The 25,517-nt window shown below is 42.3% G+C and overlaps 2 protein-coding genes across 2 annotated transcripts; both read right to left on the reverse strand.

The window, feature by feature from the left end:
* cUnh10orf71 (chromosome Un C10orf71 homolog) lies at positions 1–3,507 on the reverse strand (the record flags this gene model as incomplete). The annotated part of the gene is made up of 3 exons (XM_080481028.1): positions 1–2,393; positions 2,499–2,781; positions 3,414–3,507. The coding sequence occupies 3 exons, from the start codon at positions 3,505–3,507 to the stop codon at positions 1,115–1,117; spliced, it is 1,656 nt and encodes a 551-aa protein (XP_080337154.1). The 3' UTR covers positions 1–1,114.
* A 16,146-nt stretch (positions 3,508–19,653) lies between these two features.
* drgx (dorsal root ganglia homeobox) lies at positions 19,654–24,365 on the reverse strand (the record flags this gene model as incomplete). Its single annotated transcript, XM_080482153.1, has 6 exons — positions 19,654–20,021; positions 20,134–20,246; positions 20,844–21,013; positions 22,630–22,731; positions 23,425–23,525; positions 24,308–24,365. 6 exons carry the CDS (start codon positions 24,363–24,365, stop codon positions 19,654–19,656), a joined length of 912 nt encoding a protein of 303 aa, XP_080338279.1.
* Positions 24,366–25,517: the final 1,152 nt, after the last annotated feature.

The raw sequence follows: 25,517 nt of genomic DNA on the forward strand, positions 1-25,517 counted from the left end.
TTGATAATTTATTTATTTGTTGCTTATGTTGTGGTGATAATAGCTTATCTACTTACATTGGTGTGAGTAGTTTCTTTCAATTCTTTAAGGTATTATCTTGAAAAAGTCATACATAAGAACAAAGATGGAACAAAGGTCACAAGTTAAATTGGCAAAGATTGAATTGGTTTCATGCAATAAAAAGAAACACAAACACAATATGCTGCCAACAAAATATATTTTTCCTGTCTTTTACAATAAGTAAATGAGCTCTTTATTTTAAATCTTGCAGACCAAAAGAACATGTCAAGATGTAGAACAAGATGCTAGATAGCAATATGTTATTATTACAGCAGCTCTAATAGTAAAATGAAAACAGATTGCAAAACAAAAACATGAAAACTTTTTTTTTTTTTATCTTTTAAAGAGCACATAAAAAGTCAGGCAGTGTGTTGATATGTGGTTCAGTTAAATGAAATGTGTTTTCTTGCCTGATTGAACCAATGTTACGCTGCTGTGTTTCACAGCAAAACAGAAACAACCAGAAAAATAATAACACACTTTCAGCTAAGAAAATGACTGCTGTATGTGATTAAACCTGAAAAACTGGAAAACTCAGCTCACAATGTTCTCTCTTTGACACCTTGGCTACATACATAAACTATACATTATCTGCATGACACTTTTGTTTTCACGTCAATTCATGCATCCTGAAATGCCAAAAGTGGACTTTAAGAAGTAGAAATAAAGGAAAACTTTAACACACCTGCCTGTGTCGGTAGCAGAAACATTTCCCCAACAAAAGACTGGACATACTGTTGATGTTTGACGACAGATGTCTCAGTTTGAGAGGCAGAGAAACTGATAACACAAGAAACGTCTTAGCATTGCACATTCAAACGTCAAATGGAATGGTGAACTCTGTAGAGCAATAAAAGATCAACAGTGACTCTAAAAAACAGCAGCAGTAATTTAACAGCAGGTCACAAGACTTTCTTGAAGCTACAGTACAAACCCCAAAAAACCTTTGCAATAGAAAGTCCATAACAAACACTACAAAACGGCATATTTTGACCTATTGATTCTGTATTTCATTATATCTTTGTTTTATTATATATTTTGTAAGGGTTTGTTATCACCAATCAGATATCTCCATAAAGTCCTCTAGTTCACTCATGGTTATTATTTCACGAGGCTGATATTGTGAGGGGGCTGAGTTATCATTTTCACACACTGAGCGTCCTGCAAGCTGGCTGTTTGTGTCACACTCTGGGAACGACTCATGCGAGCCGTGTGTGCTGTAAACTCTGTTATGCCTTTTGTCCGTATCATTAACCGTGTCCATGTACGGAGTTTTTTCTGGACTGTAGCGATGTCCTTCTGTGTTCTGTCCCATTTCAGGAGCTGGATATCCACAGCTCTGGTTCTCACTGAGAGGCTGCTGGTCTGGCTGGCCAGTCGCCGGGGCTGATGCGCTGTCAGAGCGCAAAGACTTGATAGCTGCAGGTTGGTAGTTGTGGGGATAACCGTGGTAGCCTTGGTAAAGCACAGCAGGCTTGCCTGCAGGAGACACCTGAGAGAGGGGCAGTTGTTGTTGTTGTTGTTTGATCTGCCTCTGGGGCTGAGGGCATGTTTGCTGGGATTGATGCCGTGCGATGCTCTGTCCAGACTCCCGCACATTCAGCTGAACATACTTGCCTGTCTCTGGGTCGATGAAAGTCTTTGTTTTCACTTCAACCGGAACATCAACTACAAAATACTGACCAGAGCCGAGGTCTTGCAGCACCTTGCGCTGGGTCAGTGGGTAGGACTGCGGATAACTTGACTCTACTTGATACTGTGTCACTGGAGCTGGGCGGTTGACATGGTGGAGAGTGGGAGAAGAGGGAACATGAGTAACTGTCTTAGGAGCAGCAGGAAGGGTCACAGCAGGATTAGCATCAGCAGAGGAATTTGGGAGGGAAATAGGACCGGTGGCATGAGGGAAAGCATGAAAAGAGCGGTGAGAAGATTGCTGCTCTGCATGGGAAGAAGGCAAGCTAGACCCTACTGTTCTAGCGTGAGCAAGGGAGACGGGAGGGGAGAAATGGGGGGAAGCCTGAGCATGGCAGTTTGAGGAGCGTACCTCAGTGGAGGAGGAGGAACAAATAATGGGGCCTTCTTTGTGAAGTCCAACAGGGTTGGTTTCTGCGTGTTTGGACAACTCCTTCTTCATCCTTCTAGTAGTTAAGCGCTGAGCTCTGCGTAAGGCTTTGTCACTCTTTGGGGGTACAGTTGGAGGCTTTCCCATAGATCGAGATACGTCACTGCTAAAGCTGCAGGCTGATTCCGGTCTGTCATAGTCATACAGGCCTCGGATATCTGCCAAGTCTGCCGCACTAGTGGCAAAACTCTCCACACCGTCTGATGTAGTGCTGAAGACAGAGCGGGAATCATCATCATCTATTACAATGCTTCTTCTGGAATAGGGTCTGTGATAGGACACAGGTGCTGAATAACCGTCGGATGAAGATACTGACCTGCTGATTGAGGATTCATTGATCGCCATAAGTCTGTTGGATCCTGAGTCCGGATGAACAGGAGTTCCAGCCCCGTGTCTCATTATCTCATGATCTTCTCCTCTCTCCAACCCCCTGTCTACAGGGGAACCCCCCCAGAGGTCATCTCTAAAGTTCTTGTGGAAGCGTGGTTTGACTGACCTAGTGAAAGAGGAACCTCTCATGGTGTTGTCCTTCACCCTGAACATCAAGGGCTTCACTCCGAGAGCCGGAGAGGATGCGGTGGACCGTGGCAGCGATGGAGCTGGAGACACAGGAGCGTGTGGGATGTAAGGCCAGTCAGTTGACTCAAGCCCTGGAGTGTTTCTCTGTTGGGAAGCAAAAGGTGAATATAGTTTTCTTTCTTTGGCTTTCTTCTCTGGCTCTGCTGAGGTTATAGCATAATACTGAAGAGCATCCATCTGCGCGACTTGTCTTTGCTTTTCTATCTGGGCAGCTTTCATCTTTTCTCTGTGAGTGGATAACTCTTTTTCCTCTTTCTTTTTCGTCTGGAATTCATCATCGTTTTGAAGGAGCTTGTGTTCTTGCACTATGCTCGAACTCACTTCTACTTGGCTCTCCTCAAGTAGCAAGGCCTTCTGCCCTTTAGTTTGACTTTCTTCTCTTTGTTTTAGGATATTCTTTCCTTCCTCGTGTTTTTGGATTCCTGTCAACAATTCCCCTTTCTCTGTTTGTCGCATTTGATCTTCAATCTGTTGCTCTGCTTTGTTCTCCAAGTTTTGTTTCATACATTTTTCTTTTGAAATAGAAGCAGTTTTGTTTTCATTTCTCAGTCTTTTTCTTTTTTCCTCCTCATCATCAGTAATTATCTGTTTAGCCCTTCTCTGTTGCTTTTCTTGCGCAACACTTCTTTGCAGCTCCTCTTGTGGAGCTTGCCTCTCTTTCTCATGTGGAACTCTTTGATGCTCCCCTTGTGCTGGTCCTCCTTGCTGTTTTTCTTGTGCGGCCCTCCTTTGTGGCTCTTCTGCATCTATTCTTTGCTGCTCCTCTTGTGCTGCTCTTCTTTGTTGTTTTTCTTGTGTCGCTCTCCTTTTATGCTCTTGTGCAGCTCTTCTTTGCTGCTCTTCGTTTGCTGCTTTTCTTTTCAGTTCTTGTTCAGCTATTCTTTGCTGCTCTTCTTGCGCAGCTCTTCTTTTCAGTTCTTGTTCAGCTATTCTTTGCTGCTCCTCTTGTGCAGCCCGTCTTTGCTGCTCCTCCTGTGCAGCTCGTCTTTGCTGCTCCTCCTGTGCAGCTCTTCTTTGCTGCTGCTCCTGTGCAGCTCTTCTTTGCTGCTCCTCTTGTACTGCTCTCCTTTGCTTTTCCTGTGCAGCTCTTTGTTGCTTCTCCTTTTGTGCAGCTTTTTTCTGTTGTTCTTCTGGTTCAGCCCTTCTTTGGTGTTCCTCTTGGACTGTTCTTCTCTTCTGCTCTTGCACCACTTTCCTCTGCTGCTCTTCATCTGCAGCTCTCCACATGGGTTCCTCTTTAAGTGCCCTCCCTTGCTGCTCTGCTTCTCCTGCTCTGACGTGCCGCTCCTCTTGAGCAGCTCTCCTCTCTTCTTCAGACTTAATTCTCATTTTCTCCTCAGTTGCTATATCATATTTTCTTTGCCTTGATCTCAGCTCCTCTTCTTTTTGAGCTCTCTGGGCTTCTCTTTGTTTCACGTGCCTTTCTTCCTCCATCCTTTTTTCCATCTCTCTCTGTTTTCTCTCCTTGATTTTGATTGCGATGGCCTCACGGTCTCTCGCTCTCCTCTCCTCTTCTCTCTGAAATGCCATTCTTTCCTCTTCAGCATGAGAAGCTCTCCTGTCTTCTAACATGTGTTTTATTTGCCTCTCTTCTTCCCTGTTGCCATATTTGCTTCTGGATGATTGTTCTTCATTTGGTTGTTTTATTTTATCCTGCAGCTTTACATTGGTTTGCTCATTCTGCGTTGCTGGCTTTTCATTCTTTAGCCTGTCTTTCTGTTGATCATCAGATTCTTCATCTTTGTTTACTTGTTTAATAATTCTCTCTTCATTTTGTTGCTTTGTGGTATTTTCTTTCTTGCTGTGCATTTGCCCCATTGTTGCAAGTGGGGGATCCATTTTATCGAAATATGTCAACTCTTCAGAGGTACTTCGTGATGATGTTGTGGCTTGCAAAGGATGATTGTCTTGCTGAAAGCTATTTAAGTCTACTTGATGTACTTTTTGGGTTCCAACTCTCGCCAGTTGTTCCATCTGACCAGTCAACAAATCACTTCTGTTGTTGTGTTGAACATTTGTTGCCGCACTGTTGATAATGTTTTCATTAACTTTGCCCTCTGAAAGCATTTTGTCTTGTCTTTCTTTGTCTCCTAGTTTGAACATCCCTGTTCTTTGGTGTTCTTTCTCTGTAATGGGAAATACTAGTGCTTTGGGCTCTTTATTCACTCTGGCAGTCATCTCTGTGTTATTTGGCAATGTTTTCTCTTTTATAGAGTACTGTTGTGGCTCAGCAGTGAACACCGGTCGTCTGCTATGACGAGTGTGTATAAGTGGAAAGAATCCCTCCCTTTTGTTGGGAGGGAATTCTTGGACTGGGTTGGCATCTTTGTCCTCTGAAACAATAACTTTTAACCTGGCATAGTCTGCAAGTGCTGAAATTTCAGGGATAGTTGATACTCTTTCTTTTGGTTTTGGTTTAACTTCAAGATTTTCTTGAAGCTTATTTTCTCTTTTTGGGTGTAAACGTCTTGAACTATGCCTTTCTGTCACTGATAAACTGGACTCATGTTCGATGGGATATTTTCTGGTTTGAATATTTTGGCTTGTCTCAATTTTTTCATTATTACTCAGTGTCTCCACAGAACCATCCGTCTGTTTTGAAACCGAGGTATCTTCCGTTTCACAAATTGTCCTTTTGACGCTCTCCTCGTGAAAGCTCTTTGAGCCCAACTCCACTGTTTCACTTTTATCTTTATCCACATTGAACACAAAGGCATCAATTTTTTCTTCTTTGTCGGCTTCTTTGTTGAGAGTCGCATTTGGTTGTATCCCTGGAAGTTCCCTTTCTTTTATTGCATCTCTCTCAACTACTGCACTAGGTGACTCCTTGTTTGTTTCTGTTACCCATTGTACTTGGAAGTAGTCACTTTCCAGTTGTATAGTTGATTCATCCTGCAAGTCCTGAACCGCCTTTATATTGTCTGGATTTGCATTTTCAGGTTGAAGACGTTGGCATGCTGCATGGTTGATGCTGCTGCTGCTGCTGCTGCCGTGTAGATTTTTGCTTTTTAACGAATCAGACATTTTGCTCACACTGCCAAACACCTGCTGCTTCTCCAATTTCTCAACCAAGTTGTCCTTTAACTTCTTTCCATTGCATGCTGGGCTTAAGTCTTTGAATGTGTCTTCATTCTTTAACGTGTTTTCTTTGCAACTAGATGTTGCAATTTGTGTCTGCTCATTAGACAGAACAAAGTCTGAAAGAGAAGTTTTGCTGTCATTTACTTTGTCTTTTGTAGATGCTGTAGCTGCAGGGACAACTTTGATGGCAATGCCGTCAATATGTATATTATCATCCTCTTCAATATTCGCTCCTAAGTGTTTCTCGTGATATTGTTGTTTTGGAGAAGCAACACTGTTTTCATTCCCAGTTAAATTGCCGGAGGTACTGGTTTTGTTGAATGTCGTTGGTGGTGTTGGGTCAGGTCTTCTTTCCTCCAGTAGTGGTGCAGGCGCTCCATCGCTGTTACTGTTTTCAGATTGATTTAAAACAGATGTTTTATCTTCTGCCACTGATGGCTGGACTCCATGTTTAAGCTGAGTTTTAGCATTTCCCTTGTTGTCGCTTGCACTGTTTACGTTGGTGTGAATTTGGTTGTTATCGGTATGCGCCGTTTGTATTCTTTGTGGATTTTGCCCCTCGGTCTTTACTTCTGCCTTTGTGCTGTTGCTCAATGCAAGCTCTTTTGTTTCTCTTGTTATCATGTCCTGTTTGTGAAGAAGAGGTTGAGTTTCAGTCAACACTTTATTTTTAGAAAGTGCAGTGACTGTGACCCCCTTTACAGCCAGTGGCTCTGGTTTTGTTTCGCTTTGGGATTTTGCATTTATTGAACCATCCTGCTTGAGATTTGTCTCTGTGGTGTCTTGTGCCACTTTGTCTTTTCTTGTCTCTGAGATCAAACCTTTGTGTTCATTTTCAGGTCCAACTTTGGTCTGATCTTCCTTAACTGCAGAATGGTTTTGCTGTATGTTCTTCACCTTTCCTGTGACAGCCTCCTTTAGAGCTGTAGTCTTTTCTCTTTCATCCAGATGTGGGCTTGCATTCCCCTCATCAAGCACTAAATCACTGCTCTCTTTCTCAGTTGCATTCATTAGTCTTAAGGTGCTGTTATGTGTCTGACCAATGTCCAAGGATGGGTTTCTGCCTCGCACAGTTACCATTATTCCCATAATCTGCAAACTGTCATCAGCAACGGGGTCCTCCTTCTGACCTAAGAACAGATTAAGTGAAGGTTCCGAGTCTTCATTACGGGCTTCTTGACTTAGAACCTTTTCAGCTGCTACCTCGTCAGCTTCTGGTGGATACTCTTTGTTATGAATATCAGTTTTTTCCACTGGAATTTCTTTGAGTTCTTCTTTTTGTTTTATAGAAATGTCTTCATGTTTAACTTGTAGTTTTCCTTGTTCATCCTTTGCTGCCTGCTCATTAGCTTTTATTGGGGCCACTATTTCATGGGTTTTTTCTTGTTTTATATTTTGTACTGAGCCATTAGTGAGGTTCACAGTGGAACATTCTGGTTGTTTTGTTTCTTGAGGTTGCTCTGGCACCTCACTGTTGGCTTTTGTGGATTTCTGTAGAATTTGCTTCAGTAAATGGTCGTCTGGGTGAATGGCAGTGGCAGAAGATTTGGCTGATGTTGTGGTCAAGCAATATGGTGAAATATTTGGTTCCAGCTGTACTCTTGAAGAATCCGTTTGGTTCTTCATTGTAACACTGCTGGAACTCATGATTTCATTCTTCTTATGTGTGTCCTGTGATGGCGGCCTCTGTCGTATATTGACACTCTGACTACTTGGTAATAACTTGCCAAAGCTTTTGCTCCCATCTCGCATGGCGAAACCTTTTTCTTTAATTGCCGAAATCTCTTTTTCAGCATGAGCTTTTATCTTGGAGGTCAGAATCTCCTGCTTGGTCTGAGCTCGCTCTTTGTGGGTCAGTGCTTTTGGAGGGATGAAATTGTGATCGTTTGATTTTGTTTTAGGGGGAAGCACTTTAGTTGAATCTGAATTCTTATGCAATGACACATCGACATCTTTCACAGGGTGACTTTTGCCCAACTTGTTAACACTGTCATCCATCAGTTTATCAGGGACACTGTTACCAGTGTCTTTGTTGTTTCTCTTAGTTTTAGAGTCATTTGCACAGGATAATTTGAATTCTTTAGACAACTCGCTGTAAACATATTGACTCTCTGTCACTTCAGTGGATTCAGGGTTGCCTTCTCCCTCCGTATTTTCTGTGTCTGCCAGTGTAACAGCAACATGCATTGACTTCTCTTTGTTTACTGTATCTGGTTTATCAAGAGATGAAGCTTGTGTGTGTTTGTTGTCAGTCGAAGAGGCACCTTCTGTAGCTAACAGCTTTGTCTTGTTGGTTGAAACTGCATCAATGAAACCATATTTCTCTCTGAGACGGTCATATTCATCAGCACCTCTAACAGGTTCATGACCGCTGTTTTGGACAACTGGGACTTCTCTCTGTGGTTGCATTTGTGCCTCCTGTTTCTCCTTTTTGTATCCCTCAATTTGATCAATATTTAGTTGTACAGGAACCTTACCTTTTGCAGTGGCATCTTCTTTTATGACAATGGCATTTTTGACTTTTTCTTTTTGCTCGCTCCTCATTTTCTCCTTTATTCTGGCGAGTTCAGCTTTAGCTTTAGCGAGCTCTGTCTTCACTTGCTCAACTTTGTCTGGCTCACTCTTAGCTGCTTGTGTCGCTGTTAGTTTTGCTGTGAGTTTAGCGGACCGCTCCTGCATGTTTTGGGCTTTTGATAGCTCTGGTAGAATTGCATCCAATTTGGTTTTCTCTACCTTTGCCCATTCTGTTGTTTTCTCCTCATATTTTCTCTCTTTAGATAAACTAACCTGTGTTGTATGTTGCACTACATTTGCCAGATCTGCATGAAGTAAATCTTTGTGGTCATTTGCTTGTCTCACTTCTTTACTTTCAATGTGATTTCTATTGAGCTTTTCCAGTTTAGCTACTGTTGTCTTCTCTTGTTCTGCTTTGAATTGTTGCTTTTTCATCTCTCCTGTTAATGTTTCTTCTTCTTTTCTACTTGCTGGTCCAGACTGTTCAATGTTAAGGTTTTCTGCTGTGGTTTGGTCTACCTCTGTCTGCTCTGTTGTTACTTGTACTTTGATTAACTGTTCTTTCCTAAATTGCTCTGCATTTATATTTGTTGCTGCATGTTCACGTTGAGTTTGCTTGAGACTTGTCTTTGCATCCAGATTAATTTTTGGTATTTCAGCTTTTACCTGCTTTTCCTTTTGGTGTTTCGTTTGTTCTGCATTGGCCTGTTGGCTCTGCTCTTCTCTCATGTGTTGGAATTCATTTGCAAAGTTCCTTGGTTCATCCAGTACCTTATGCACGATGTCTCGCTTTTCACTGGGCTCTTTTGTCTGTTCCTTTATCTTCTTGTCTGCAATATTTTCTGCCTCAGGCTGTTTAAGCATCTCCTGCTGTTTTGGCTCTGATTTGACCTCTTCTGCTCTGATATTCTCAGAACATGTCTGGTCTGCGAAAACTGAACCAGCTGATTCCACTGACGGCCGCTCCACTTCAACTGGAGCGTTTGCCAGCTGTGCTTGTTGATGTTGTGTTTTTATATTTCCTGCAATTACCTGCTCTGCTTTGATTTCAATAAATTGTCTATCTTTTATTGGGCTTGTTATTTCAGGGTCAGATGTATTGGCAGCATCTCTCTGCATCCTGGGTTCAATCAAGGGATTGCTTTCTACTGGTTGCAGCATTTGTGTTTCCAGGTCTTTTGGAATTGGTGCATCTAACTTTCCGTGACCTTTTTCCTGCATGTCCAGGAGTTTGTCTTTAATGAAATAAAGTCCATGTTGATTCCTGTTTTCTTGATCAGGATGTCTGTTATCATTGTTGGTCTTCCCATTGTATTCCTTATGATTATTTTCAAAATTTCCAGAATATTTTTGAAATCCTTTTTTGTCCTGAAATGCCAAATGTTGCGGCTCTCCGTTCCGTGCCAGTTTTTCTCCAGTGTCATTACTTAATGCACATGGTTGCAGTTGGCTTGATATGTTGAGGTGAGAAGATGTTTCAGCACCAACACTTTCTCTTAACTCAATATCTTTCTTTGAAAATTGCTGAGTTTCTTGTCTTGTCCTTTCCATTAAGGCACCAGAATCTGGTTTCAATGGACAGTGTTGTTCTTTTAAACTTAGCTTTTCCGTGTGTTTGCTGTATGTCTGCCTATACATATCTTGCGAGGACACATTATTGTAATCGTGTTTGTTGTCTTTGAGCTGCTCATATCTAGTCACCTTTGTGAATACACTCCCAAAGGTTTCATTTGAAGGGTGTTCATAGTTTGTCTTGCTTTGTAAATATTCTCTGGTGTGATTGCGCTCAGCATTTAGCTTTGGCTCCTGTCTCACTGTAGAAGACTGCTGCAGTCTGTATACATCGCCTTCTAAAGTTCCCATTGTATTTGTCATGCCTTGATTATAGGGAACACGTGACACTGAATCATCATGGAGATTCTGTCCATTAGTCAGCTGATTGCTTGTGTAATTTCCAGGTATGAAGCCAGTGAACCCAGAGTGATGAACCATCTGACCTTGCATCTGAGCTGCCTGATCATCACTTACAGTGTATCCTGGATATTGGGTTGTATGTGATGTTGCAGTTTGAGAATTTAGGAACGAGCTTTGATACTGATTTGCATATTGATGGGCTGCAGAATTTGTCCTAATGGGTTCATCGAACTGAGGGAACTGATTATATGGATCTGGAAAGTCTGGGATGTCTATCACAGTCTCTCTTGGCTCCAGGTTAGGGGGCTGTTTGTTTCTTTCCTGATTCTCCAAGCCTTTGAATTTCGTGGGGCTGTAGGTGCTCTTCACTCTTTTCCTGTTGTCCTTTAGATTAAACAGGAGACTTGTGGCTCGTGATTTGTAGCTGGACATCCTGACATCAGGCGTGGCTCCCCTGCTTTCAGCTCGAACTGGGGGATGTTCCACAGGTGGAGCCGAAAGGTCATAGTGCTGGAAATCTGACGCTTCTGCTTCCTGATGTGAATTCGCGGAAGGTGTGAGCATCTGGCTGATTTTAAAAGGAGTTGTGCTTGTGTTGCCGCTAGCAACATTTAGTGGCACCGTGACTGCATTGTTTTCACAGGGATATAAATTATTGTTGCAGTAATAACCTCCTTGTTCATTCGTCACTCCTGGCGCTCTCGCATTTTGCTCTGCCATCCTTTTTATTTTTTCCTGGAGTGCTTTCACAGAGCTGATGGTGTCCCGCACACGTCGAGACATCTCAGTCGTGGGTGATGCAGTTGATGGGCGCTGGGATGGAAGGCTGTTAGGTCCAAGGCTCTGGTTCCTCTTCCTGTGTGGGTAATGACCAGCCAACTCAGACTCACAGCGTTTCTCCATAGCTGAAGCTTTCTGCATCACCATGGATGTTGACGTGGAGCGTGGAGCAGTACTAGGAACCACTGGTGGATGGTGGAAGTGACTGTGTTTGACACCCCTACAAGGAGCCTGAGGTTGATCCTGCAATGAAAGCTCCTTGTACATTGGTGTCTCATACCATTTAGGGAACTCTGAACAGTGCATAAAGCCAGAGACTTGCCCATGCTGAAAGGGAAATCTGTTATGATCCCGCCACACCTTGAAGGGACTAAACTCACTGTGTATAAAGAAGTTGGTGTTGCAGTTGACCTGTGCAGACATGCTGTGTTTACTATGTGAAGATCTCATAAAAGAAGCTGCAGAGTTGTGAGACATGTGAGCCACCGCTGCGACTTCAGAGGAATAAAAGTTGGTGTCTGGGGTTGAGAATGGGCCAGTGCTGGGAAAATGTCCGCTGTTAAAATTTTCTTGATACGATGTAGAGAATTCAGAAAGTTCTCTTTGGATGCTCATCAGAGCAGATTTGTCCCAGCTCGTCTCGTCATTCCACTCTCTGAACTGATCATCCATTCCTACCACATCTCTTTGTCCCTCAGAGTTAAAAGCTCTGATGAGAGAAGAAACTCTGGAGCGGCTTCTGAGTGGCTGTGAATTTAACTCTGTGGCTCCATTGCTGAGGATGGACAGCTGTTCTTCCCTCAGAGACCTTTCCTGTTGAGATGTTTCCACAAACGAGTGCTGGAATGTGGCGGAAACCCCCCCATGTGTCATCTCCCCATAAACCTCCCACTGGGGATCTCTGTGGATCTCAGACCCATACATTCCTCCATGGATCCAGTCCTCTTCGTACTGCTGTACTCTGAGGCTGAAGTTCTCATGCGCAGTTCGTTTAAGTTCCTCCCGTTCTCTGTCCCGGCCATGCTGGCCAAAGGCCAGCTGTTTGTCTCTCTGAGTGCAGGGCGAAGACAAACTGAGGTCTGAATCATTATAAACAGCTTCCTCTCCAATGCAGAGACTCCTGAACGCTCTGTCTGTCAGATTGCTGACCTCACGGTCGTTTTCATCCGGGAAGGAGCCGGCACTGGACGTGTCACTGTAGCCTCCATCACTGTGCTTTCGATGTCCGCCGCTCTTTCTGCCCGAGCGGCGCTTTTCAACTGTGGTCATGATGCAGATTTGAAGTCTGCCCTCAGTTGTTCAGTCATTCAAGCAAACACAGACCTCAGAAGTATGCACTTTCACTGGATCTGCAGCATCCAGAGTTTGGGAGACTTGGTCAGGATTGTGTAAAGCCAGTAAGTCCTACGGCATTGTGGCTTTTAATTGTCCTCTGTCCAATTCAATCCTCAAATTTATTGAGCTCCTGAAGGGGAAAAAAACAAAAAAAACAAATGAAGTTCAGCCGGAACACAACCATACAGTCACATATCTCTTCAAATAACAAGAAACGGTTCGTTACCATTGATCAGTGTGCAATTTGCTTGGAGGGGTCGGGTGACACCTCCCCTCTAGACTATATATCCCCCATTAGGCTTCATTATATTTGCCTCAGGGAAGTGTAAAATTGATCTGGCTTTTTTTTCCTACATTATTTTTCATGATTAAAGCTACTTCAACAGACCACACTTCATTTTGAAATCTAAATAAAGTAACGCTGTCATTTTCCCACATTAAATTTACTCTGCACAGCATGTCAGCAGGAAAGACATTTGCTTACATTTGTTGACAGGTGCTTGTTAGAGGCTCTTTTTTTTTTTTTTTTTTTAAAGTGAAAGCTATGATAAATCTTACATTTGGCGCTTCTGTAACATTTATTGTTGTCCACATTATTCTGTCTCCAGTACAGTTGTTCCATTTGTTTGTTTTTTCCTAAATAAGTGCCAGATGAGTTTATTATATTCCTTTCTTAACTCAAATGTATTCTTTAGTGTGAAATCATTAAATAAAATGTGGTTTATTGTCATGGTGCTTTATTTTTGATATCTGGCCTCGATCAGGGAATTTCGTTTTTTTTTACTTTGCATTAAGCTGCAATGTACTGTATGTGACTCTGGAAACAGCTCTGTAAATCCTTCCACTCAATCACTGTGACCTTCAGAGACATGTTGTGAAGAAAAACTACACTGTTGCTAGGCACGGCCTAAAGACAGCCTCACGTGAGTTATTTTGGTCCGTCAAGTTCTAACCATTGCCGATTTAACATGCCCACACACATGCACGTGACACTTTGTTTTGGATCAGAAAAAAGAAAAAAGGTACATGTTGGTGTATATTTAGCAACAATCAGAAGCTGTAACTGACAGTTCAATGTGATAATCCTGTTAAGAGGCTGTATGAGGTTGATCAGCTGTTCAGGCTTGACTCAAGCTGCTTTTGTGTGAATGAAAGCTTGGACATTTCTGGTTAGGATCAGTCAAATGTGGCATAATGAAAATTTATCTGGTAGTAAAACCTCTCAGTTTTATGACCGAATGCAGAGCAGGTTGAGCAGCGGACTAAAATATCCTCAAGCCATAGTGCTGCTAATTTGAGATTTTAGTAATAATAGATTGAATAAAGCAGGTGAACTGATTTGTCATCCAAAATGTAATTTGTATCACGGAAATGAAAGCAATCTGTAAAAATGAAGCATACTCAAAAAGCAGCACCCTTCTGTTTAAAGCATTCAAGGCCTATCTGTATCTTACTCTCACTCAGCACCAACAGCTGCTCTGTACTGCATACGTTGAGCTTTTAGAACTACACAAAGCATCGAATCATATATCTTATATGCATAGCAGTACAAATTGAGATAAATGAGGGGAATCTTACTGAATACATTGATGGGAAACAAAATGTTCATAGATAGGCTTTTATCACCAGCTTTTGCTGTTATACTGCTGTTCAAAAAATACACACATGCACATTTAGGAGCAGCGAGGTAATATCATGGGTAAGTCGTGGTTAAATAGTGCAGATGCCAGGCAGCCGTCACCTTGCTCAGAATATCAAGTGGTTCATTAATATCTTCTGACCTGGAAGCCATCCATCTCATAGGCATCTACAGAACTGAGTTTCACCACACTGATGGACTGAGCAGCTCACACAGACAGCATCAGACAAAACTAATGATCAGAAAAGTGAATGCAAGCACTGAAAAGGCGATGCACGTTTCTCCTCACACACACAAAATAATTGCAACACTTCCGTGTGCGTTTTGATGTCGTTTGTCTGTTTTCAAGAATTTTCAACATTAGAAAAAAAAAGCTGCTGCAGTCAGTTTTTTGAGCAACAACATAAATAAAATCTGCATATTTCTGAGAAAAGCATTAAAAAAAAAATACAGTTTTAATATTTTTTTGTATGCAATCAGAAACTTGTGTCAAACTCTGGCAGTGATTTTTGTCTAGTTTATTTTTGTCTAGTGACTGACGTTCAACTCTAAAACCTGACACCTGGGTCCACTTTCTCACAGGGACTCTAATCCAGAAGAAAACCAAATGGCACCATACTGGTCACTTCAGTTAACAACGTTTATATTGTTAAATAAAATTAACTTCTGTCTATAGAATTTATTAAATCTCCACAAAAGCTTAACTTGTACAGGGTGTGTTTCCGCTCATTTATAGATTTTCAACATTGAATCTTTTATCATAGTACAAGAAAAATTCCCACCATTAAAGATAAACCGTGTTGCATGCTTGCATGGTTGAATTTTCCAGATGGATTCATAGCTTCATAATATTTTCAAACATTTCAATATTTTTGCATGCATTATTTTCCCCTTCCTTGGGATGTGAATGAAAAAAGCAGATCAAACACTTTCTTACCTCTCGGTTGTATTATCCATCGCACAGGCCTTATTTTAAACTCCCCAGAAGGCTTCCTCCTCCCAAAAAAGGCTGTCTGCCCTGTCACCTCACACAAACCCTCTCTGGCAGATCCAGTGTTTCCTAGTAGCAACAGTCCAAAGCAAAAAAAAAAACTAAACAAAAAAAACTCTGCGTAGTCCACGGTTGGGTCTTTCTTTAAGCTCTTGACCAGCGGCGGGCAGATGAACTTGAGTTCTGGAGAACAGACAGAAATAGAGGAGTTGTCCCAGAGAGAGTGTCCACCATTGGGGACAGAATGACGGCTTGAGCTTGCATTCGGGTCTGCGAGATCCTCTGGTGTCGAGTGTCAGACAGATGAAACAAACAGCCTCTCAACTATTTATAAATCTGGACAGCTCCTGCATGCAAGCCATTAGCAGCTCGAGCTAACTGTCAGTAAACTGGGAGAGCATGGCAGCTGGCTGAAGGGTCTGTGAGCCGCAAAGCAGGAAAAACAAATGTTAATTCCAGAAGATGTGTTATTATTGTGAGTGTTAGACGGCGAGAAGTGCAGAGGTGAGTGGCTGTGGTTTGGATGTCCTTCTGGAGGACATAAATAACTTCCAGGAGTGGCTCCCTCTTCACTGAACAGAACTGACAAGCATTATGTAGTGTCAACAAGTGGGTCTCCGTCACTACCTGCCGGATGACAGTTGATTTATTGTGAAGATTTTTATTGACAGAATTATCAAAATGCACATTTTTTGCAAAGTTTAACATGATTTTACACCTTTTCCTATTCCCTGAGATTTATAACTTCATGCGATATATCTGGGAGGTTCATTTCATCATCCACTTCCAGTTTACTTAATACAGTATTTACATCATGGATGTGTAATTTCCCCGACTACAGCTATGCTCACCCCCTCAGCAGAAAAGGCCATGAGGCAGAAGAAGGGGCGGGAGTGACTCTCCCTTCCACCCTCGTCCCCCTTCCCTCCTACTGCCTGCTGCTATAATAGGAGATTGCTGTAGCAGATACTTTCCTAGGGTTCTTGGTGGGTGCAGGGCCGGCCGGCCTGGTGGGATGATGGACACACACACATGGCCCCAAATGGAGACCCCCCCACCCCCACCCTCCCACCCCCACTGACACACACACACACACACACACACACACACACACACACACACACACACACACACACACACACACACACACACACACACACACACACACACACACACACACACACACCAACATTTATACACACAGATGGTTTTGCATACAGGTCACTAAACTTTGGGAAAGGCTGAGGTAATCCCTTTTCAACCAATCTCTTCCCTCCACCCACACACCATCCTCATCCACCATTTTCCTTTCCACGTTGTACATCCAATTTTCGTTTTTTTTTTTCGTTTTGTTTTTTTAATCCAACTGGACAAGACAACATGGTTTAAATATGGTATGGGAACAACTACTTTAAAATTGTGTTTTGCTATTTACTTTTAGGCCTTTGCAACTGAGCACTATTTCATTTTTAAAATGAAATGAAATAGTGGCCATATGATACATTTTTTGAAAAAAGAAACTAAGAAAAAAATATGTGTGATTATCCAAGATACTCAATTTTCCACATTGAGGTTGGAAATGAAGCTTCCACTGAAGTTCCCTGCTCACTAAGTCCCTCTAGTGGCCAAACTTACACTCAGCTCGGTTTGGCCTTTCACTGATACTAAGTTTTCAATTCTTTCAGAAACATCTCCCCAGTTTTCAAATGGAAAAAAAAACCAACTTCCCAACTTTGCTCTTGTATGGATTTATTGAGGACTGTGGGCATTGATGACAAATGCTGAGGAGGCTCTTCTGTGTGCTGAGTAAGGGGGAGCAGAGCTGTGGTTATGTGGCAGACAGCAGATGAGCACATTACTCGCTGCATTAAGATATGCTTTGTTTGTATAATCTCCATTCAGAGATGAGCTTAATTGATTCTAATTGATTGGGTTATTGATCAGCTCTGTAGCAGGAATTAAAAGCAGAGATGATACTTCGGTGGGGCGTTTTTGGCCCTTTAGTGGACCGGGCCTGAAAGCACTTTGTGTCAGGCTCTGAATGCTGCCTCTGTGAATAGTAAAATTTGGGGTGGTACCTAATGTCAAGCAGAAGTATTGTATGTATACGGCAGTCTTTTCTCGAGTGTACTGTGTCTTTCCGCGGGGCTCACATTGTCTGTGCTCGTCTGAGGGTGGCTGCATGTACACAACGGCTCCCTGTTTCAGGACATATTTCCCCACATCCCTGCAAAAAAAAAAAAAAAAAAAAATATTTCATTACTGCAACAAAAGAAGCCCATTAACTGCACTGTAAGAACAGAGTTCAACTGCTGTCCCCCATATTCACCATGTTTGTCTGCTTTTCTGGCCGCTCTCCAGCTAATTTGATATAACAATGCTCCACAAAACCGCCTCAGGACTTTTTTTAGGTGACAGAAAATTATCAATGATGCCACATGCACAGCTGAATGTCAACACCAACTTGACTTGTTTATGAAATATTAAAGCAGTGAATTATGGGCACCATGCAGAACTTAATGATGATCGGAGTCATTATAACTTCAGCTTCCTTTGTTTTGGCTAATGATTAAATTCCACAACTGCTGTATTCAATTTTGGGGAGATTGAATGTGTTTCTCACGTCTTTTGTATGAGTTTGCTGGATTCTCTTGTCCACGCTGGTACATTGGGGAGAGGGAACTGATTTGTATAAGGATATTGTGTTATCATTAGCTGCCATGTCACTGGGCTTAACATCTATGCTCTGGAGCGTTCTCATGCACTTAAAGCAGAAATTAGAAGTATTAGAACAATAATGTTTTTGGTAATATTATTTCGATGCATCAATAGGTTCAGCAGAGTACCTGCATTAGAAGAGGCCTAAACACTGTTTACTTACTGAATAAATGTATTTTATTTTTTTATTTTGTCACATTTAAATTAATTTTTTTTTTTAATGGCTTGTTTTCTGTTAATAATTACAGGATAATTATGAAATGAAAAAAAATCTGTAAAATCTTTAAAGAAAATCTTAAATTCAGATTGCAAAAGCGTTACTTTATTGGTATAGTTTTGAGTTATTTACAACATGCAAACACACACACACACACACACACACACACACACACACACACACACACACACACACACACACACACGCATCGTCGTTAAAAAGAGAGGACGCTCTGTACTCAATGTACAACCTGGCACGACTTCTGACATTATCTCCCTCTTCTGTGTCACCAGGGTGTCGCCTCATCAATTATTGAACCAGTACTTCATGGTAATACATAATTTCTTATCAATTATTCATGATAATGTGTGTGTAGTTTACTTAATTGTGTTATTGACTATCAAAAGTAATTTCCTGAAAATCCTCAAGGACGCAAATTGAATCAGCCGAACTAGTACTGGAGTGTGCCGCGGTTAAGTATTCTCAATCTGATCAGCTGAGCCTCTATTCAGGAGTCATTCTGGTGAGGAATTTAGGAATAATGAATCAACAAATATATTGCCTGTGATAAACATAGGATGTATGGAGCCCTGAGGTGATGAGAAAATATATTTAATATATATATTATATATATAAGATGTAAATTCAACGTGAATAAAAAGCATACATCACATTTAATGGGGTTTATTTAAAAAAAAAAAAAAAAAAGCTTAAATGTGGGCAAAAGAGGAAAAGAGAGGGTAAGCATTCTTAAAAGTAAATGAGTGATAGGAGTCACAATTGTGCTCCTCTCCTGGCTTTAAGGGAAGCTGATAAATAATGTAACAGAACAGATGGCTGGAGCGAGAGGCAACAGGAGAGGAACATGAGCGACTACATCTTTAATTGTTTTAAAGAACATGTCACAACAGGACTGGTGTGTCTCCTGTCTGCTGGCGCTACAGATGTGCTAACAGAGTGGAAGGCACAACTGCTGCTCTGTCGGCCTGCCCGCGGTCCACACATCAACATACTGTATTCTGGCACATGTACATGTTTACACACACACACACACACACACACACACACACACACACACACACACACACACACACACACACACACACACACAAAAGATGGCTGATTAATATTAAAGTGCACTTTCACTTTAAAATCAACTGAGTGAGAGGCGACTGTTTGAGCCCATCACAGACCTGATGGCGTCAGTGTCGGTCATATTGCCAAAAATGCTGCAAAAAGCCCTCGCTGTCCAGGCAGGAGCTCTACACACACAGTTTACATGCAGTAACATTCACAATGTAAGCATCCGTCCTCTTAATGAAACACAGAGGAGATGTACTATTTAAATTCACATTATCTAACATTTCTTTGTTGCACACGTGTTGCGTCTCTGTTAGTCCTTCAAACAGAGTCCAAGAGCGCATGAAGACAGATATAGATCCATAACCACAGTTGTGCTTTTATTGGGGTGACGAGGCCCCAAATCATCAGCATTTCTCACAATGATAATTTACTGTCAAATAAATATTTTAATGTTTGCATCCATAAATTGTGACAGCGGAAAAGTTTGTTTCCAGGCAGTTTTTGGACGGGCCAGTCATTGTGCTTGGTCGGTCATCAGACCAGAGGAGAGTGGAGTAGTAATAACGGGCACGATCACACAGATTTAGAGTATCAGTACATCCTTGTTTGTGTCCAGTGCCTCATTTTTTCTCCAGTGCCTCCTTGGTGCAGTGAGGATGTTTGTCAGAGCCGCTGCCCAGGACCGAGACCTTGGCGGTCGGGCTGGGACTGGAGCCGTCTCCCCCTCTAACGACAGCGCCGGGCACGTCGATGGCAGGACCCACCGCGGGCCTCACCACCCCGGCTGTGCTCACACCGACTCCAGAAAGGACACCGGGTCCAGTTGCTGCGCTGAGCAGGTTGGCGGACTGCAGCACGGCCTCCGAGTGCTCCCTGGCCTTCATGCGCAGGGCGGCCACGCTTGCGGTGCGGTTGCCCTGGCAACCATAGGGTGGCAGGAAGGACAAGCCCATGGGGTCAGAAACACAGCAGGAGCACAAGCCATTACCTGGAAAAAAGAAAGGGAAAAGCAGGATTTGTGACAAGATTTCCAAAACGAATCAGATCGTCATTATCTTTATAAGTAGTGCTAATTGGAAAATAATTAGAAAAACTTTTACCTTTGAGCGTGGCGACCTGCGAGAGGGCCTGGGCATAGGTGGCGGAATTGAGGAGTGTACCTGGTATACAAGATGGAAAGAATGGACCACCAGGACCCACCGACCTGTTGATACTAGAGAAAACAAACACGTTTAGTTAAAATGTTTAAATTGACATTTAGATTTTATTAGTGCACCTACACATTTAAAGATATCAATTACTATTGGATACTTGTGTCTTAAATGGTTGTAATCAGAATCAAAATAACCAAAAAGACATTTTATGTTTGTTTTGTTTTTTTGTGTTGTCATGTTTACATCAGAGCCAAAATATAAATTCGTATCATTGTTATAGAAACAGTCAAATGTTTAGCAGGTCTGGGTGGCCGTGTAAAATCAGAAAGAATGTGAAAAATGAATAAACTATCTGGTTTGCCTGTGGTGAGTTTGGCTGTTTGGAAGTAGATTGAATTTATTTTTTTAAGTTTAATTTTTGGAGGTTTTCAAAAATCTGTACCTTCTTCTCGGGGTCTAAAGTGAGAACAGGTGGTGTACATCTCCTACGAAATGCAGCTGGCACTCTTTTGTCGGTGTAAATCATTTTATTTTAATTACAGTGACGCGCCAGCCTGCAACTCCACTTCAGGAATTCTATTGTGCCAACACCCTCGTATCAAGATGAGTGCCGCAGTAACAGCTCAAACTATCGTCTATCTGTCTTCCTTCCTCACCTTTGTTGCATCTCCAGCGGTTCCTTCTGCTTTCTGGCCTGATCCACTGGGGACTGAGAGTTGATGCTGCGGGATGGAGGCGTGCCTTCGCTCATCTCCTTCCCTCCTTCAGGGTCTGAGCTTCCTCGCTCTGTCTTTCTCCACTTTGCTCTGCGGTTCTGAAACCAAACCTGCAATAATAAAAAAAGAAGAAGAAATGGACAAAAATCATAATGGATTAACTGCAATCCTTATATTCTTTTTCCCGGAATTTTCAGAATGTATATTTTTCTCCTAATCAGGTGTGAATATCATTTTCTCCAGAGTTGATCGAAATGAATTTTTTTTGTTTATTTTTTTTTGGTTTTCTTCTGAACTATGTGAAGAGCATATGAAGAGGTGTCTGGATTTGCCGTATGAGGACTCTGAGTGCCCTCAGTCCCTGACTTATCCCCAAAACTTCACCGTCCACGCAGCTGAGAACCTGAAAACATATAGCCAAGTTCTGCTATCTTAATCGAATGAAGGTCACTGCCTATAACAACATTTAATTGAGCAATTTTTCATTATCATATTTTAATGACTTCCCACTGACAGTTGTGCTGCCCGGGAGAGAGGCAGCTATGATGAAGTCGTTTATTTCCCTATTTAGTGATTGTTTGACAACATCAGATTCGATTAGGACTTGGTTCTAGCAGGCATTAATCATGATGTGTGTGAATGGAGGTTAGAGTCGGTGTGCATGTGCTCTGCATCCCTTCCCATTGTGTTCCAGGGTATAAATGATGTCAACAGCCTAACAAAACACATGCATTCATTCGGCATAAAGAAAGGACAACATTTTGGTGGCAGGACAACAATACAAGCAATGGACTTATCTCACCCCTGCACCTTCCAGCTAGAAGTCGCGCCCCCCCACACACACCCATCTCTGAATGGGCTATAATTGCTCCATTAATCTCAATTTGCGGAGTGCTCTTAATGCGGGGGAGGCCCATTGACACTTTACAAAAAGGGGGGCAACAACACTACAACAGAAAGGAAATTTATTTTCTAATAATAATGTAAGTTTAATATCCCTGCATACTGCGGTGGATTCATGTTCAGATTTAATAATAGGAATGTGGTAATCGGATTAGGAGAGGAATAATTTGTTTACAATCCCTAATTTACAGCACTGGATTCCATTATCAACCCCGCCATTGGGTTTAAGCGATAGTAAGATGACCCTGGGGAACAAAAGGCAAACTATTATATTTCCCACAATTAGATCTCCGCGCACAACAAAACCCGAAAGCAAATCTGGAATGCAGGAAATTACATACAGGACACATAACTTAATTACATCTGGCCAAGTTTATAACGGAGCATATGTGCAGGGCAGGAGTGGAATATAAATTGCCAAAATGAAGGTGCGCGGTGTGTGTTTGTGTTTTTCCAAGAGTGTGTGTGTGTGCGTGTGTGTGTGTGTGTGTGTGTGTGTGTGTGTGTGTGTGTGTGTGTGTTTGTGCGAGACCGAATAGGACAGACAGAAAAAATAAAAGAGTTTTAGGAGTCTGCAGACTTTTCCCCCTCTTACTTTTAAAGCACACATGGCTTTACATGCAGGGAAAAGGGGTGGATGATGTATCCCTGCCTCCAAGACAAATTAGTGAAGAACATTATCGCTGGTTAATTATGAATGACCGATTAATCAAGCTAATCTAATATTAACCATTATGTTGATGTTATTAAAGTGCATCGCAGGAATGACGGAGTGGCTTAATTTAGCCTCTCCTGCATGGTCAGACGTGGCCAGGACACGTACCTGCACCCGGGCCTCGGTCAGGTTGATCTTCATGGCCAGTTCCTCCCGGGTGAAGACGTCCGGGTAGTGAGTCTGAGCGAACACCGCCTCCAGAGCCTCCAGCTGCAGGACGCACGACCACAGGCAAGGTTCATCCTCACGGTCTGCTCGTAGCTATTCATACTTCAAAATGTCTTTTCTTTCTTTCGTTCTTTCTTTCTTTCTTTCTTTCTTTCATTATCTACATCTTTTTTATTAATTATATTTTGAAAGAAAAAACAAGCTATTGCGTGGATCCAACAAATTAGACTAAAATAAACTCAAACATTGGCTTTACATCAAATAAGGCTACATGTGTCTAGAAAGCAATTTACACTTTTGCCCACGCAGTCTTAGAAGTGACAAATAATAATTTATGTAGGGTTTTTTTGTTTTTTTTAATCCAGCATTTATATTTTCAGATATAAAGCAATTACGATATTGATTTTTGATTTGTAGTCCAGCCAGTGATAAAGGCCTTAATTTTTTTGCCCGTGATGATTATCTCGACTGCAAAACTCTGCCAAAGTCCCTCATTGTCAAAACTTGGCCAACTTTTTTTTTTTTTAATAATCAATTTCCTACTTTTTAATACTGTGTGTGTGTGTGTGTGTGTGTGTGTGTGTGTGTGTGTGTGTGTGTGTGTGTGTGTGTGTGTGTGTGTGTGTGTGTGTGTGTGTGTGTGTGTGTGTGTGTGTGTGTGTGTGTGTGTGTGTGTAACTGGAGTTCCAGCTTGGCCCGTTCCTCCTTTTCTTCTTCCCGATATTTTTTAATTACCTGTTGCAGAGTGAACGTGGTTCTGTTTCTGCGCTGTTTCCTGCGAAGAAATCCATCATCAAAGTCAGCCGGGGCGTGGTTGCCAAATCCGCTTGTGTTCACTGAAAAATGAGTTGATAACAACAACAACAAAAAAGAAGAAAAAAAAAAAAAGATATAGTTTGGCAGCAGAAGTAAATGTCGTCAACTGAAATGATCACAATTTTAGTTTGCGTTTAAATCAATTCAGCAACTTTGAATCAACCAGAAATGCGTCATGAAGAATATTATACATATTGGCACAAGCAGATATGGTTTATATTTCCATTAGGTGCATGAAACATTGATGCTGTGTGTCCGAGGGGAACCATGACGGGCTAAGAGCCATGACACCCAACATCTGTGCCCGGGACAAAACGCCCCTTCTGCCCCGGGGCGAAACCACCAAACAGCCAACAGATTGACACAGCAGAGGGGAGATCACGCTTAACCCCTACGCTCATATTTAATTGTGTGAGAAACACAAAAATACACAGGAATGAGTCAGGCGTTCACGCGTTACGCGCAAAGTTTGAATTTTAGAGAAACATGTTTTAAAGTGTTTGACGGTGCAGCTTTCCGGTCCTCACAATAAAAACTCGTTTGTTTTTTTAAATAGTTTTGATTTGTTTACTTTGAATTATCAATTGAGAACAATCGTTCGAAATATCTTAGAATAAAAGAAAAACATCTGCTCGGGCCTATTGTCCGATCTCCCAACAACACACACTCCGTGCGCACTCGCCGCTGAATCCCAAACTTCTGACATCACGCCTCTGAGAAGAGACATCAGAAATCACTTCAGCTTGGATGAGATGATACAGAAGATATGATGTAAAAAAAATCAAAGACAAGAGAAACTCACATGTGTTGGAGCGACAGCACTCCCCGTCCAGCTGAGGCGGACAGTGAAAGTAAAACATCCTGTTTTCGTGTCGGAGCGGCGGAGCTGAACCTGGAACACAGACAAAAGTTTCATTCACGTCGGGCGAAAATCATCTGCAGTGCGATACGAGTGTGGGGTGAAAGAAATGACTCGGTTAGATAGCACCAAGAAGCCTTCAGAGTATAGTAGCTCGAGCGCATCCTACCTGCGGAGGATGCTGATGCGAGTTCGCGCACTGGAGGAAAGTGGCTGCTGCTCCACTGACTCTCTGAATCTGTCTGGGAGTGTCCACCTCTCTCTCTCTCTTTCTCTCTCTCTCTCTCTCTCCTCCTCTCCACTCTTCCTCTCTCTCTCTCACACACACACACACCACACTTACATCTATCTCCCCCTGTTCCTCTCTGGGAGTGTCCAGATGTCTCTATAACTGTATAACTGTCTACAGAGTGTTAAGGCTTTCAGCCTGTGTCGCAGAATCTCACGCCTAATTGGTCCTAATCGGATTATCACGGCTTTGTCTCTCTCACCCTCAACCCCTGGTGTGTGTGTGTGTGTGTGTGTGTGTGTGTGTGTGTGTGTGTGTGTGTGTGTGTGTGTGTGTGTGTGTGTGTGTGTGTGTGTGTGTGTGTGTGTGTGTGTGTGTGTGTGTGTGTGTTAGATAAAAACAGAAAGAAAGAAAGAAAGAAAGACAGAAAGAGAGAGAGATGGGAGACATGCCCATGGTGGCAAACGGCATCACTGCTCTGGAGCCAAAAAAAAAAAAAAATTCATCACAAGTGATTGTTATTCCAGAGTCAGGCATATTCCCTAACCATAAACATGCACACATACCCGCTGCACTTTTTATTTGGTTCTTTCATATATTAAAAAAAGGAGGATGACTGCTTTTGGGTTTTAGATTGACTGTCGGGCGGGTTAATGGCTCGTCAGGGTGCGTTAGCGGGTCCACTTTACAAGGGGTTGCGCATGTAGAACACTCACAAGGCCAAATTTTTGATTTTGTTCACAGCAAGGGGTCCCGCGATTTATTTCGCTTCCTCAGATAAATGATCTGCTGCGGGACCCTTTCAATTAGTTTTAAAGCGCATCTGGGACGGCAGAGCGCAGACGCCATGCGTCTCTGAGGTGGAGGCAAAATGAGGCTTCGAGAAGCAGCTGAAATTTAGAAGAGGAGTGCGGGATTGGACTA

Source organism: Lipophrys pholis (assembly GCF_963383615.2).
Source record: "Lipophrys pholis genome assembly, chromosome: 15".
Classification (NCBI taxonomy): Eukaryota; Metazoa; Chordata; class Actinopteri; order Blenniiformes; family Blenniidae; genus Lipophrys; species Lipophrys pholis.